Here is a 14,077-nt window from a genome sequence, read left to right on the forward strand (position 1 = left end):
CAGGAAAAAAGGAAACAGCCATTCCAGAGCAATTCTGGCAGCATCTAAACAGAAAGGACTGAGGGCTCTGCTAATTTCATTTTTCTTCTTATAACAAAAAAAATATTTTCACCTTAATATAAACAATAAACTTAAACACCTAAATGCTTGAGGGAAATTCAAACAAAAACACAAACACGTTCTTATGAGCACATATGAATAAATAATAGAAAACCTGTCTGTCAGAACAGCCTTGCGCTCACTCTCCATGGCAGGAGGGGGTAATCCCCAGGGATCCACACCTGCCATGCCTGAAAAACAAATGCGTTGCTACATCCCCGATCCTAAATGAAAGTGTGGCCAGGCAGACCTCAGCCTCCCAGCAGGGGGCCAGATCAGGAGCTGCTTCTCCTCGGGATCCCTATTACCTGCCGCCCCCAGGTGCAGCAGACAACAGTCCACAAATCCTTCTTTTGCTAGAATTAACAGCTTCAAATGATTCTTGAGCTACATGGGGACTAAAATCAGCTGGCACAGTAAAAGCAAGTTATCTGCCAGATAATAGTACTTCACACGAAAAATATCAATTACTATTGCTAAAAAAATAAGAAAAAGCTGCGGGGGGGAGGAGGCTGGGCAGGTGGTGTAAAGCAGGACGATGCTCCCTCTAGTCTCATTTACCTTGTGCAGATGCACACAACACCTCCTTTGGGCTCTGAAACAGGTAAGTACCCAACCAACCTCTTCAAACTGCTCCTAGGTCCTGACAAGCTGAGGCAGCCAAGCCAAAGACTACCTCCATGAAGTAGGTAGCAAAGGCTGAGAGTTTTTAATCTATGCTAGAGCATCCGTTCCATACCAAAAGCAGCTGAATAAGAGGCAGAACATGAAACCAGCTAGTGGAAAAGGAAACTCAGAAACTAAGACTGGAAACTACAGGCAGTGGGGATTGCCCATACTCAGACACTCTCCTCCTGCTCAATCACTCGGCTTCCAAACGCTGGCAGGAGTAGTTTGCTGGCCACAGGGGACTTACAAAATAGCATATGAATCAAAAAACACTCTGGTCCCTCAGGCATACAGCTAGCAGTACCTCTTGCTGATGTGCAAGCACAACCTTGATGTGTGAAAGTCAAATAAATCCCCCTAGTCCACCAAAAAAAAGTTTGACTGAAGATTCTCAACAGCATCAGTGCTCAGTGGATCAGTTTCTCAAATCTTAATGTCTATGAAGTTATCTTAAAGGACAGAAATAAGGACCATGGAGATGAGGTTTTGTGTTTAGCCAAAGAATCTTCTTCATTTACCTACACTGTGTGAGTCATCAGCAAGACAGCATTTTAGATGCGAAGTTTCATTCATAATTGAAGAAGTGTCAGAGGGGATTTTACAGTAGCATTAATAAGTGATAGGCACGATCACATTGCTCCTACTGAATTACCAACTCCTGATTTTGATTAAAATAAAAAAAACTGGCAAAAAAGAAAAACATTTGCAAACTAAGGGTCTGAAAATAAATATGAAAAATTTAAACACCAGAACAAGTTTGTTCAACTCAGTACTACACATTCTCCTCCCCACAAGATCCCTGCATGAATCAGCAGTAACCATGATACGAGCTCTCTCAGCATGTATTGGGTTTTGAGTAGGTAAGGAAGGGACACGAGTGTAAACTCATTAACTCCTTACTGGAAAGCAGGTTCACTTGTTTTAAAAGCAGAAGAGAATTTTAGGAAGTAGTTATATTTTGCTCACTGCCAGTGAGCAAAAACTAAAAAGCTCACTAGCAGTTACTCTCTTCAGGGAAGTTTATCTCACCAGAAGAAGAAAGGACGTGACAGATCAGTAGGTATATTTAACACAAAGTATAAAGCAAAGTCACAGTACTCAATGAAAATGTGGAAGTTGGAACTCTTAAAAAATATATACAGTTACCTGAACTTTAGTTTTAATTTAAATACCACTTCTAAATAGAATCTACAGTTAAGACAAGTAGGTTTGCAAACGAAAACAAGCAGAGAAAGGACACCAACCTTTGGAGAGACATTACATTTAATGAATTTCTACGCATTCTGGCATATAGTGTCTCTTTTTAAGTCACACTTACATGAAAATATGTGGAAAGTCAATCAAAGGTCTGGAGCAAAGGCAGCATTCATTTCAAGTGCTTCTCACTTCATAAGAAGTGGCCCCAGCACACTATAGATGAAAACTTGTCAGAAAAAGCCTGAGATTTTTTTCAGGGAAGCTTGAACGTGTCTGGCACTACTGGCAACAGAATTCAGATGCCAGTCTCTCAATTTAACCACTTCAGTCTCAGACTCCAATAACAATTTAGATCAAGGCACACTGGAAAAGTGTTGAGGTCTTGATAAAAGAGCAATCCTCAGAAAAGACTTTACCTGCAGTGATGTGCTCTGTCAGGTTTGATGCTACAACACTTTGGGCACTTGTAAACCACCTGTCCTGGCTTTAGCTGTAAACTCTCGATGAACTCCTTTGTGGCATTACCTTTGGGTACAGCACCCTGCAGAAAACAAAACAAAACAAAACAGAAGATTAACCTGTGGACATTATGAGTGCTAACAACAATAGGATGACTTAGAACTATGGGAGGGGAGGGAAGTGAAAGAAATACAAACTTCCCTAAGATCAACAGAGTTCCAGGAAGAGCAAGAAAATAAATTAAAATGAGGTCCTAATATATGTAAGCACATCTTGAACATAACTTTGGTGATTTCTGTTTTTTTAAACATAACTAAATACTCACTTAAGCAATTAGTCTTTCGTAATCCTATAGTAACCTTAAATATTTTAAGAATCCTCATCACTCTTTCCACATCTATCAACAAATCTATCAAGCCAGTGTTTCATATCACAAACTGGAAACTGTAGACATTCTATTCCAGTAGAAGCAGCTACTTCTGACGTACCCTTGTGGGCACTAAGAATTGCTGGTAAACACCTCATGTACTTATAGCTATGCTTCCATTGTGTATTTGTTATTTAAAACATGGTTTAACATTCAGTGAACACTAATAATCCTCCCACCTGAATAAGACTAAGTAAAACATTCTTAGCTGCGTAACTGCCACTAAGATATGTGTCTTTAAACACGTAAAATATTGCTGCTGCGGGAGACCAAGTTCAAGAGTTTCCAGCCTTTCTAGGGCCATAAATTTACTAAAAAAAACCAAACTAACAAAAAAATAAAAATTTAAAAAAAAAAAAATTAAGAAACAAGCTGTATGAATCCATGCTGGTATACTGGCACAAATGCACCTCTGTGGATGAAAAGCTTTTATACTGAAATAAAACCAAGGATGTAACATTTTAACAGATTTCTGAGGGAACAGTCTCTTTTTAACACATCTATACAGCCTCCCAACAGCAATAAGTAGGAATAATACACATCAATGAGAGAACTGCATGTTGAACCTGTACTATAAGTCTTTCTTGAGCAGTCTTTCAGTCTTTCCAGAAACCTCCTGACCAATTTAAAAATTACCAAGGTCAGTCTCCATAAAATGCTACAACTTATGTTCTCTCTCTTGTACACTGCAAAGCTCAAAACCTTAAGAATGTTTTTACCAAGAATCCACAGAAGGCAGTTTCTGAAAAGCACAACACACTATCAATTCTGAAGAATTCATGTTTTCATTTATTTATAATAAGAATTCCTATTTGTTTGCATCGGTGGTGCTTTCTGTTTCATTCTGATCCCAGACATGCCCCTGGTTCTCCACGTTCCAGCTGCTTCCTCCATCCCTGACTCAAACTGTCTGCCAGATGTTGCTGCATCCCTTCACTTTATCTTCCCTCCACTGTTTTGTTTATCTGATTACCACAAAAAAGCTCTACAAAGAATAAAACAAAATCCCACAGACTCTCGCCCTCCGCACACAAAATCCCACCACAGAGTAGGAACTAACTTATCTTTTCCCAATTACTCTGCATAGAGATTGTATCTGTTTCTCCAACACTGCTCGCCCAGCCTGCTTCAGAAAACAGCTTTTGTTTCAAAAGAGTTCTTGCTAACTCTGCAAAATAGTTCCAGTGACCTGAAGGTCCCTAGGCACTAAAGCCACACAACACACAATAATTAACAACAAGAACCCCTAGGATATAAACTATATAACAAATTGCTGCAACCCTGTATTCCCGAGGCCAACTACCAGAAGTTTCAGAGGCTCAGCTACTGCTCATAGTTCTGCCCAGCAGCAGGAGCACGCCATGCATCAGTCTTTACCATAAACTGTGAAATTAACCCAAATCAAGCCATTTCTGCAGTGCTGCAGCTTCTGGGAAAGGTGGAAACTAAGACAAAAAGATTACACTGAAGTTTTGATGGCACCTAATAAGGTTTCAAGTAGACAACGACATTTGGAAGGAATAATTAGAATATCAGAGGCACACTGCCATTTCCAACAGTAACAAGAACACTCAGGAGGAAAGGGCCAAGAGGAGTCTGAGCTTGTATATCCTTCCACTGACCAGTGGAGATGGGGTTTTGAACTCAATCTACTGTCCAGACATTATTAAGCAAAAAAGCTATCACAGGCCACTCAGAGTAAGCATCATGGTACTAAACTGCATCTTTTCGCTAGCTGAAAGACAAGCAGCAGACCAGATCCCTCATAAAGCAATGTCCTATGGAGACATACATACAAGGGGCTCCTACAACTCTGCTGCTTCCCACCTGCCTAAGAAGTGCCAGCTCTTAGCACGCTCATGTAGTATTTATTTCAGCGTGGTTCAATAAACTCAACTAAATCACTAGTATGAGAGATGGTAACACAGCTTTTCAAAACAACACACGTTCTGCTGCACTCTGCTGAAGCAATACTTGCCAAGACAGACAACCAAAACCAGCTTTTCCAGCTCTCCTCTTTGTCAAGACACGACAAGCCACAAACACGAGTTCTGCCACTGGGGAGAAAAGAGCATCAGAGAGAAATGCTCTCCTTCTCAGTGCAAAAGGAGGAGCTGCTCACACAATGGGAATCTAAAGCTGGGTCCTTGACTTTGCATCTGACTTGAGTGGGATGAGAAATTAGCGTACCACATCAGCAGCCTCACTCAGCAGCCTGACACACAAAAGTTATTTAAATCTGCCACTCACTCAACAACTAAGTTACCCAACATGTAGCACACAAGAAAAACACTGCCTGTTTCTTGGCAAGACATACGGAGAGAGATATACTTACTGGGTCTGTCAGCATAGCACGAAAATGTGACGCCAAAGCGAGGAAAGCCAAGGTGTTGAACAGCGTGCCATTGATGACACTATAAACATAATCTCTCGATGGAACTAGCATGACAAGAAGGACTACAAAGTCGGCATAGAACACCAGCATCCAGGTAACGACAGCACATGCAATACCACAGCCATCTCGAATAAACCACATTGTTCCCAGGGAAGCGCGGCTCGGAGGTGGAACACACTTTTCTGGCTGGAGGTATTCAGGTTTCCTTTCAATATCTCTGAAGCGGTGGACTGGAGTAATCATCATAGGCTATTATGTCCATACTTGCATCTAAAAGAGAGACAGAGACAGTGTTCACTGCTTTGCAAGACACACAGAGGTCCATTCACATACTGGTATGGAGATCATGGCAGATATTTCAAATTACAGAAAGTGAGCTAAAAAAGATAAATAAATCAAACACAAAATAATGGAGTTGGAAACCAGACTCTTGCGCTTATCAGAATACTTCTTACTCAGAAGACTCTCTAAGTGCTTTTAAGACTTGGTTAATTACACATTAAATCCCCTGGTGTGCCACCTCCACCCCCATAGAGGAAAGGCAACAAGTGTCTTAATGAAGAGAACTGTGATCAGGCAGGCACCAACACGAGCAGCCACAGCACTGACTGAAGAATCAGACTTCGTCATGTGGGATAAAACACCTGGCACAGCTGGCAGGGTCCCATTTTACTGCATCTGACCTGGGGAAGGGAAAGGTCTCTTCTACCGAAACTGGGAAGCTTGCAAGACTAAGAGGTTTCCTTTCTGCTTATCCATGGACTCATGGTTTTGGGCTAAAACTGCAAATACACACCACTGAGAAGTTACAGTGGTGGGAACTGCTGAAGCAGCAGCAAAGATCTTGATAGCAATTTCTAGTCTTGCCTGGGGGATGCTCTTCCTGAACAACAGCTGTCCCCCACTCTTACCTCCTCAAGTCTTCTGCTTTGCCGTCCTCCTCCCACCACCTTTCCTCCAATCCCTTACCACATTCACTTTACCTTCCCTTCAGCATTCCTAGCTATAATACATCCACTCCACTGCAATAAGGGCACTAGAAAGACACTTGCTGCCATTGCCCTGTCCCCTCTGCCTCTGCAGGCACCTTGTCTATCCAGAGGGTGAGGTTCATTTTGGAGCTAGAAGCTGTACTACTCCAGGTATGCATAGTGCTTACTGCAGTTTCAACGTAACTCTCACTAAACAGAAGCATTTGAGAAAACAAAAGAAGGTTCTCATTAGACTTTGGCAGGGGATCAATCAATCCGCAATGCGAACGTACACCGCTCAATGTCAGAGCACATCCGGAATGCTGCGCTTTGAAATGGCTCTTCACACACCCAGCAACTTCTTTCAAAGATACTTCTTCACAGAGTATTTGCACAATGCTCTAATTGCTCAAAACCATGACAAGCTACACATAAAGACACACCTACTACAAAAATTGATACAATAATTTTGCAACCAAATACCCTGAATGGCATATACCTAAACAGAAGGGTTCAGCCTTCTCCTACTTCAACATGTAAGGATTATTCTCACTTCTTTGCAGAAATGAGCGCATTTTTTCCATTTTAATTCAGAGCAAAGGAGACAATGTAGACCACTAATTATGTTTTCTGCCAAAAAAATTCATGCCGGAGCTATTTTTGTGTTTAACTGTTAAAAAAGCAATATTGTTGCCTAGACAAAATGGTAAATTTCAAAGAAAACGTAATGAGAAGGTCACAAAAGTATCTAGGACCTTAAACTTCTCTCAAAGATTTTATCGCTAAGTTCTCCCCAGTACAAGGGGAAAGCTTTATTTTGCATAATACTGATCTAAAGGGAGATGCTATTGCCCCTATCTAGACAGGAAAGGAGATGGTAAGTTGCTTTGTAATTGTTATTTCGAGAGGACCAAATCCATAAGAAGACAATTAGTCTCTCACAGCCAAAGGTTAAGGTTATTAACAAGCAGGATGGTTAATTAAATCCAAGCACAGAAGTGATGAGCTTGTGCGTGTTAGTGCGAGTGACGTGGAACTGAGGTGACAGGAACTGCTGCTGCCACATCCAGAGGCAAAAGCCAGAAGCACAAAGTTTCTAGCATACAGAAGCTGATGAACCAGACGATTCATGGTACCTGTTTTCTAACATAACTGGTATAAAAAGCCCAGGAGAATCAGGTACTCTCTTATATTTCTGCTTTTAGCGCTTGGTATGCTGTCAACTGAGAGAGCTTAAGATGGTTTATAAATCTGAAGAAAGTTGCATGGATTAATGTTAAAGTATATCAGTCATATTTATATATACTCACATAGAACAGATAAATCAAGATAAAACTGCATGTGCAGATCTCATTCACTTTGGTGAGAAAAACAAACACACACTTCTCCTCCTCATTCACAAACTTCACACACCACATTGTAAGTATTTTGTATTTTAACCACAGCTATAATTTAGCCTCATGACTCCTGATAATTAGGGAGACAAGCCATATAATTTTCAGAAACAGCGATTACCCAAACAATCTGGTGGTCTAAGTTCAGATAAATCTATACCTGCTAGTAAATCCATACCTTTTCAGCAGTTTTCCACCATTTATGTAGAGATGCTTATGTATTCATACATTCACACAGACTTCACAAGTATTTTAAAGACTCAATCCCTCCCCTCTCCAAGGAAACAGGTTAACCTTAATTGCATTATTTAATCATCTTATTAAAATTGTTATGCCAGTTTGCCAGCTCAAAACAAAGTTGACATAATTAAAGATTCATGCCCAACCACGTTTAGATGAGAGTATCATCATATTGCACTAAAAAATAGGAAAGAAAACAGTAATTTAGGTCTTCAGATTTCAAAATGAAGTTTTAGACTTGATATACTAGGTGCAGTAACAAGTTGGGACAGTCCTGAACACAGACTTTCAAGATTTTTTGCCTAAACTCTGAGCCTTTCCCCAACACAAGGTTTTGTTTCCCAAAGCAGAGGAAGGAAATGGTCCCAGAAAAAGCAAGCTCTGTTTAACAGAGGAATTAGTTTGACAAGTCACCTTAAGGTCAGTAGTAACAGAGACTGACTGAAAGCCAGACAAATACACAGTGATTATAAAATCGTGGGTTTAGTCCCAAACAGCACACTCCAGCAGTCAAACAAATCACCTCTCTTGCAAATACAGAAGTGGTTTCACTCCAATAAGAGTTCTACAGCTCTTGCACAAATATTACTGAGCTAAACTGGGGGGGGGGGGGGAGGAACCAAAACTATTGCTGTGGAACTGAATACGTACAAAGTGGAAGTGGCCTTGAGGCACCTCAATCTGAAAGCCTGGGGACTCATTTTTGCAGTGCAGCAAGGAAGTGGTTAAGGGGGGACAGCCCTGATGTCCAATCCTGACTTCTGGCTGGAGGAAAAATATGTTATTTAACGCACTTAGTTATTTAACGCTTGCTTTAGAGGCATCATCAGGCAACGAAAATGAAAAAGTCAGTAATCAGTACATATACACCACTCATGTGAGAAATACATGATTCCAGGGTGCACTGAGTCAAGTTACAGGAGCCTGGAGTCTGAGTTTCTCTTCTACATGACCCATGAGGGTTTTTTGTTTTGTTTTCTGTTTGTGGTTTGTGTGTTTGGATTTTAATTCCTTGTTCTTACATTCACAAACATCTGCTTTTGTTTATGTTGTCTAACCTGGTATTTGCATATAAACAATACCTCCAAATAAAGACTCTAGTGGGGAGGAAGCAGTAACTTGCCCTAACTGGTCTGTCCTTGAATCATGCTGCATATGAACTTAATTTATAACACACAGATGGAAGATGTCAGCCCTTCCTGCTACAGAGCAAACAATATGTAAACAATGAAGGCAAAGGGCTTAAGGACTTAATCACGGTGTCAGGCTACAAGAGAGGCCACTAGGTGAATGTGAGACACAATGACAGCACACACATCAATTTAGCTTAAGGATATGTCAGAGCAAAGACCTTTTCTTCTTTTTTTATCTGGAAGGCAATTGGCACTAGAGGAATAACCAAAAAGCATGTAATATACACATTAGACTTTTAAATAAATTAAAATCCACTTCCTGCTACAAGGAACACTTAAAATATGCTACCACACCGTATCTAAACTAAGTAACTGTCTTTTGATCTGCCATAAGCCATGTCAAAAAACTATTTTTTAATGCCCTGTGACCACCAAAGAATGCATTAAAAATGAACTAACGACATAGGCCTTCACCCGATGTGTACCTGAAAGCTACCTGAGGTTTTGACATTATAAAACTCACACCAAGCTTATCATCATCATCATTACCTCACTGGTTTTCATGTAATTACTCATGCTAGTGAAGTCAAGCATGTGGGTATGACTTGCAAAACTCCAGTGTTACTGTGTTTATTGCAACCATTTCCTCTATTAGAAGACCATTAACATTAAACTTTGGGAAGAGGTTACATTTTGTCATATGAACCAACTGAATTTCAAGTTCTGCCAATTCCATTAAAACAATTTTGGGGGTGAGGGTGGAGAAACAGACTAGAAGGAGATCACATACATTTTCTTAGGTTTTCAGTTTGGGTCTTTATGTATTTAAAGAGATACTTTGGAACACCTTTTATGACACACACACACAGAACCAGAGTTCATTGACAGTATTTTGAGAGCTGATAAACAACAATAAAGTTAACTTTTTATTGCCATCGAAAGGAAGCAATCATACATAATCACTCATCTTATATTCACAACAGCTAAACTAGGCTAGTCCCGTCAAATAAAACCAACAAACCCCAGATAGACAGATAGATTGAAACTGCAGGAGAGTTCATTTTGAAGTTTATTTCATTTTTCTGTATATAAAACTGCATTGATTAAAACCCTGCATATTTAATCTTCCTTTGCAACAGAAATGACAGTGTGTTTTCTAACTAACAGGATATTTACCTATGTTTCTCCTGTCACACTTTCATACGGCTCAAATCTAAGAACAAGCCTGTTGAAACTTGCCAAAACAAGTTCTAGCAGGGATAATAAGGAAATATTAGTATTCATATTTTTTTCCTAATGGCTTTTGCAGGGCCTAAAAAGCTTTATCTGACCAACAGGAGTGGAACAAAACAGCCCAGCTACGCTGAGAATTTTTGGCAGTCTCCTGGAGATTCATCCAGATATCCGTCGGCTTGGCAGTTCCCAATCCCCGGTTTACAAAACCCTGGAGGGTCAACAGGACATTTCTAACAGGTTTGTGAAAGGCTGCTAAAAAAAGCAAGCCTATTATTAGCAGGTTTAAATTTGCTATAGAGAGCCGTATGTCCATTGGATTTTTTTTTTTTTTTTAAACTACATGTGGAGCCCTGAAAAACAAACCAAAACCCAACTGCAATTCAAAACCCCAAACAGGTCAAAAACTATTCCTCTCAGGTTTAAATGGCAAAAGCAACAGGGAAGGATCAGGCACAGAGGTTAATGCTGCGCTGACAGGACACCAAATGACTCGGATCAAAATGTCACAGGGCAAAGTCAGTGCTGCCAGCCCTACACGAGCCGCCCCAGGAGCGGGTAACAGGATTATGCCTGGCACAGATCATTTTCCATTTTTCTTCTAGAAATTCAGGCTACATTTATGAGCACAGTTTCAGCCGAAGTACTACATTACCAGCAACACATTTGCTTTTAGCAAGATGTTCACAGACATCTCAGATTCCCCTGAGACCTTTGGCTACTGAAGTCAGGCAATTTCAACAGTTTCAGTTCCCATACTGATGAAAAATGCATTAAGAAATCAGAATGAAAACGATAGTAAATCCCTTAAAATTAATCTTAAAAAAAACTACAAGGTTTAAAACAAACTTGTGTTTTGTGAGGCTAAATGCAGATGTTGGATTACCTGCCCTGGAAATGGGGAAAGAGAACAGAAAAACCCCCCCCGATGCTAACCCAGTTATAAAATCTTATACATGAAGGTGGTAAGTGGCTATACTACAATGCTGTGCTACAATCACAATTTAGAAAACTGCTTACATCATTATTTAATTATTTGTCAAATAATAATTCATTCTTTTTTATTTTTAATGTACTTATTTTGAAGTAGCTATGCATGAACAAGAGCTTAGTAAAAATGGATCACGCTAAACTCACACTTAAAAGAATATTTTTATTGGAAGCACCCTATTACAGAGGAAGATTTAATTGAAGTTGTGCATTTCTGAAGAACACATTGGAACAGGAATAAATGTAGTGGGAACTTCTCCCTGTGGAGGGCTTGGGGAGGTAGAAATTACCTCAAAGACATCTGTCTGTCAGATCCAGAAACTTCAATCCTGAGGGCTTGCATCAGGCTGAGACTGGCGGGCTCAAAAGAGACACAGCCACGTAAGGCACAAACCCCACAGTTACCTCATTTACATCAGTGCAAACAAAAAGCAACTTCAACAGTGCCAGAGGAATTCCATTAGGAGAACTGTGAGGAAAATAAGGCCATGTTTTCGCAATTAAAACCACTGTTTTTTTCCTATCCTAATGTTTGTGGTACGCAATCTCTCAGGACAGATGGTAACAGCTTCCTGGTTAATGTCTGTATCATTTAAGTTTAACTAATGGATATATACTGTATAAATAAATTATAATGTAATAAAGACTGACCTAAGAGTTTGAGTTATCTGAGGATCCACCCCCATCTACAAAGCCTGTCAGCTGCTGGCCTGAGCAAAAGAGAGGAGACAAAGACAATGTAGTTGCTGCCCCAGATACATCAACACTGGACCACTACGGATGAGTGACAAAATTGGGGTGACATGTAGAAACAAGACACAAGTCACAGGGGCAGGAGAGACAAACGTCAGACTTGGATCTGACTTGGTCTGATCCCAAAGTCAGTGATCTTAACAAGCCATCAGAGCTGCAAGGGCAAGAGAGAAATTCTGTCACTTCAGTCTCACAGTTTCCTGGCAGGCTAAAGACACACGCGCTACTTAACCTATGCAAAAAGAGAAATATTAATCCAGAACATATAAACACAAACCAGCTTTGTAGCATTGCCACCTATCTGGAGGAAGTACCAGAATGAAAGATCAATCTTGCAGAAGGGACTGCACTGGGAAGCAGAAAACAACAAATGCGGGTGTCACGCTTTTCCTACAGCATTGCAGTTATCCTGAATACACAGCTTTATGAGAGACAAAACAGGAGGAGCTGTCTTGGTCTTCTAGACAGCTTTGCAATTTTGATGCTGATTCAGGACTTAAAAAAGCAAAGCACTAGATTAAGGGAATTTAAATTCTCAATTTGCCCTGTATCAACTTTTTTTTTTTTTAAGTGGGAAGTTTTGGCTATGCAACTGGTATTATTTTTAGCATCCATTTTAAAAACTACACTGGTTTCACAGCTTAAGGAATGTATTTTCTAGAGATGCAGAAAAGAACTGCAGCTTTAAAATTTTAATCATAATAAGAAGCTGGCAGAACCATCCTAGTCTAAAAAAATATTCTCAATATCTTTCAAGGCAGAAAGAGCACCTTATCTATCAGACATACCTTTTCACTCAGGTGCTCTAACCCAGGATTTGGCTCTCACCTGCTTCTTCTATAGCCCTCCCTTCACAAACATGAACAAGTCACTCAGTCTCTCTGCATTTTATTCCCCAACTTGTAGTCCACACTTCTTCCCTATCATATAGTGGTAGGGAAGATACAGGTATGAAGGCTGTAAGGCACTAAGATTTTAAATCTAAATACTACACCTAAGCAGGTATCTAAACTAAATATAAAAAGACACCGTGCATAAATTAAAATAGCGCATTAATAAAACAGAGACCAAAAAAATTATCACCTCTACCCTGAAAAGGCCTGAAGTGAGCGTGCCGATTGTCACAATCCACCTCTGCGGTGTTAAGAGCTAGCCTAGAAGAAACCTAAGATGTTACTTCAGGAACCGGAAAACCCTGCAGGTTCAAAGTTTCTGAAGCTTTTGGAATGTACTGAAGAACATCTGAGCTGGCAAACTAAGTATTTCTTGTTTTGCTCACTGTTGCATTAGCCAGCACAAGTGATCACTGTCTCCATAACAAAAAGAAAAAAAAAAAACTCTGTGTAAACATTAATTTTGTGATCCCTCAAAATACTGGGAGTTGAAGGCCAGGCTAACTGCAAGACATAGCATATTGCTTATCTATTCTATGCTGTATTGGACATCAGCGATTCAAGTAGTCATTGCAAAGAACAAAGATGTATATCACATTACTATCTCCCTTTATCTCCTGCTATAGCCGTCTGATTTGTGTATCTATGGTGTTGTACAACTGCCTTCCCACTAGGAATGTAAATGTTTCATTGTTTGTTTTTTTTTTTAATAGTATAGTACGTCACACTACCTTTATTCGCTCTTACTGTTTCAACTTGAGTCCATTTGTTTTAACCTCTGCATGCTGCACCACATCTAAGATTGGTTGCCCCTGTCAGTTCCACATAATTGCAAAACTCACAGCTGAACTTGACAAACACGCCATCCACCACCCAGCTGGCAGCAAAAACATCAACAAGGGCCTTGCATTTCCTCTCATTCAACATTCCTCCCTTGTCCAAGAGTATTAACACTGAGTTTTCTGTGTCCTTTTACTTGCTATTACAGCAATTCCCAACATTTTTCTAGCTGGACTCTGCTGCTGTAGCCTCCCTTCCCATTCCCTTACTTTCCTATCCCTGTTCTCTGCCTCTTTTTTTTAAAACTCATTGCACCCCAACACCTTCTGCTGTAACAGCATCATCAGTTTTGTAGGGTCACCTTGTAACCCAGTGGGGTGATGAGACATGGGGCTATAAACCTAGATAAATTTCTCTCCAGTCTCCAGAATCACTCCCAACCAT

The 14,077-nt window shown here is 40.1% G+C and overlaps 1 protein-coding gene across 4 annotated transcripts in view; it reads right to left on the bottom strand.

The window, feature by feature from the left end:
- ZDHHC3 (zinc finger DHHC-type palmitoyltransferase 3) overlaps positions 1-14,077 on the bottom strand; it is a 34,158-nt gene that overhangs the window by 16,963 nt on the left and 3,118 nt on the right. For all 4 annotated transcript variants that reach the window (XM_065831021.2, XM_065831020.2, XM_071804864.1 and 1 more), the window contains exons 2-3: positions 5,187-5,516; positions 2,382-2,506 (exon numbers count right to left, since the gene is read on the bottom strand). In XM_065831021.2, coding sequence (XP_065687093.1) covers positions 2,382-2,506; positions 5,187-5,492 — 431 coding nt within the window. In that variant the 5' untranslated portion in view covers positions 5,493-5,516. The remainder of the gene's footprint in view (positions 1-2,381; positions 2,507-5,186; positions 5,517-14,077) is intronic.

Source organism: Patagioenas fasciata, chromosome 2 (genome assembly GCF_037038585.1).
Source record: "Patagioenas fasciata isolate bPatFas1 chromosome 2, bPatFas1.hap1, whole genome shotgun sequence".
Lineage (NCBI taxonomy): Eukaryota > Metazoa > Chordata > Aves > Columbiformes > Columbidae > Patagioenas > Patagioenas fasciata.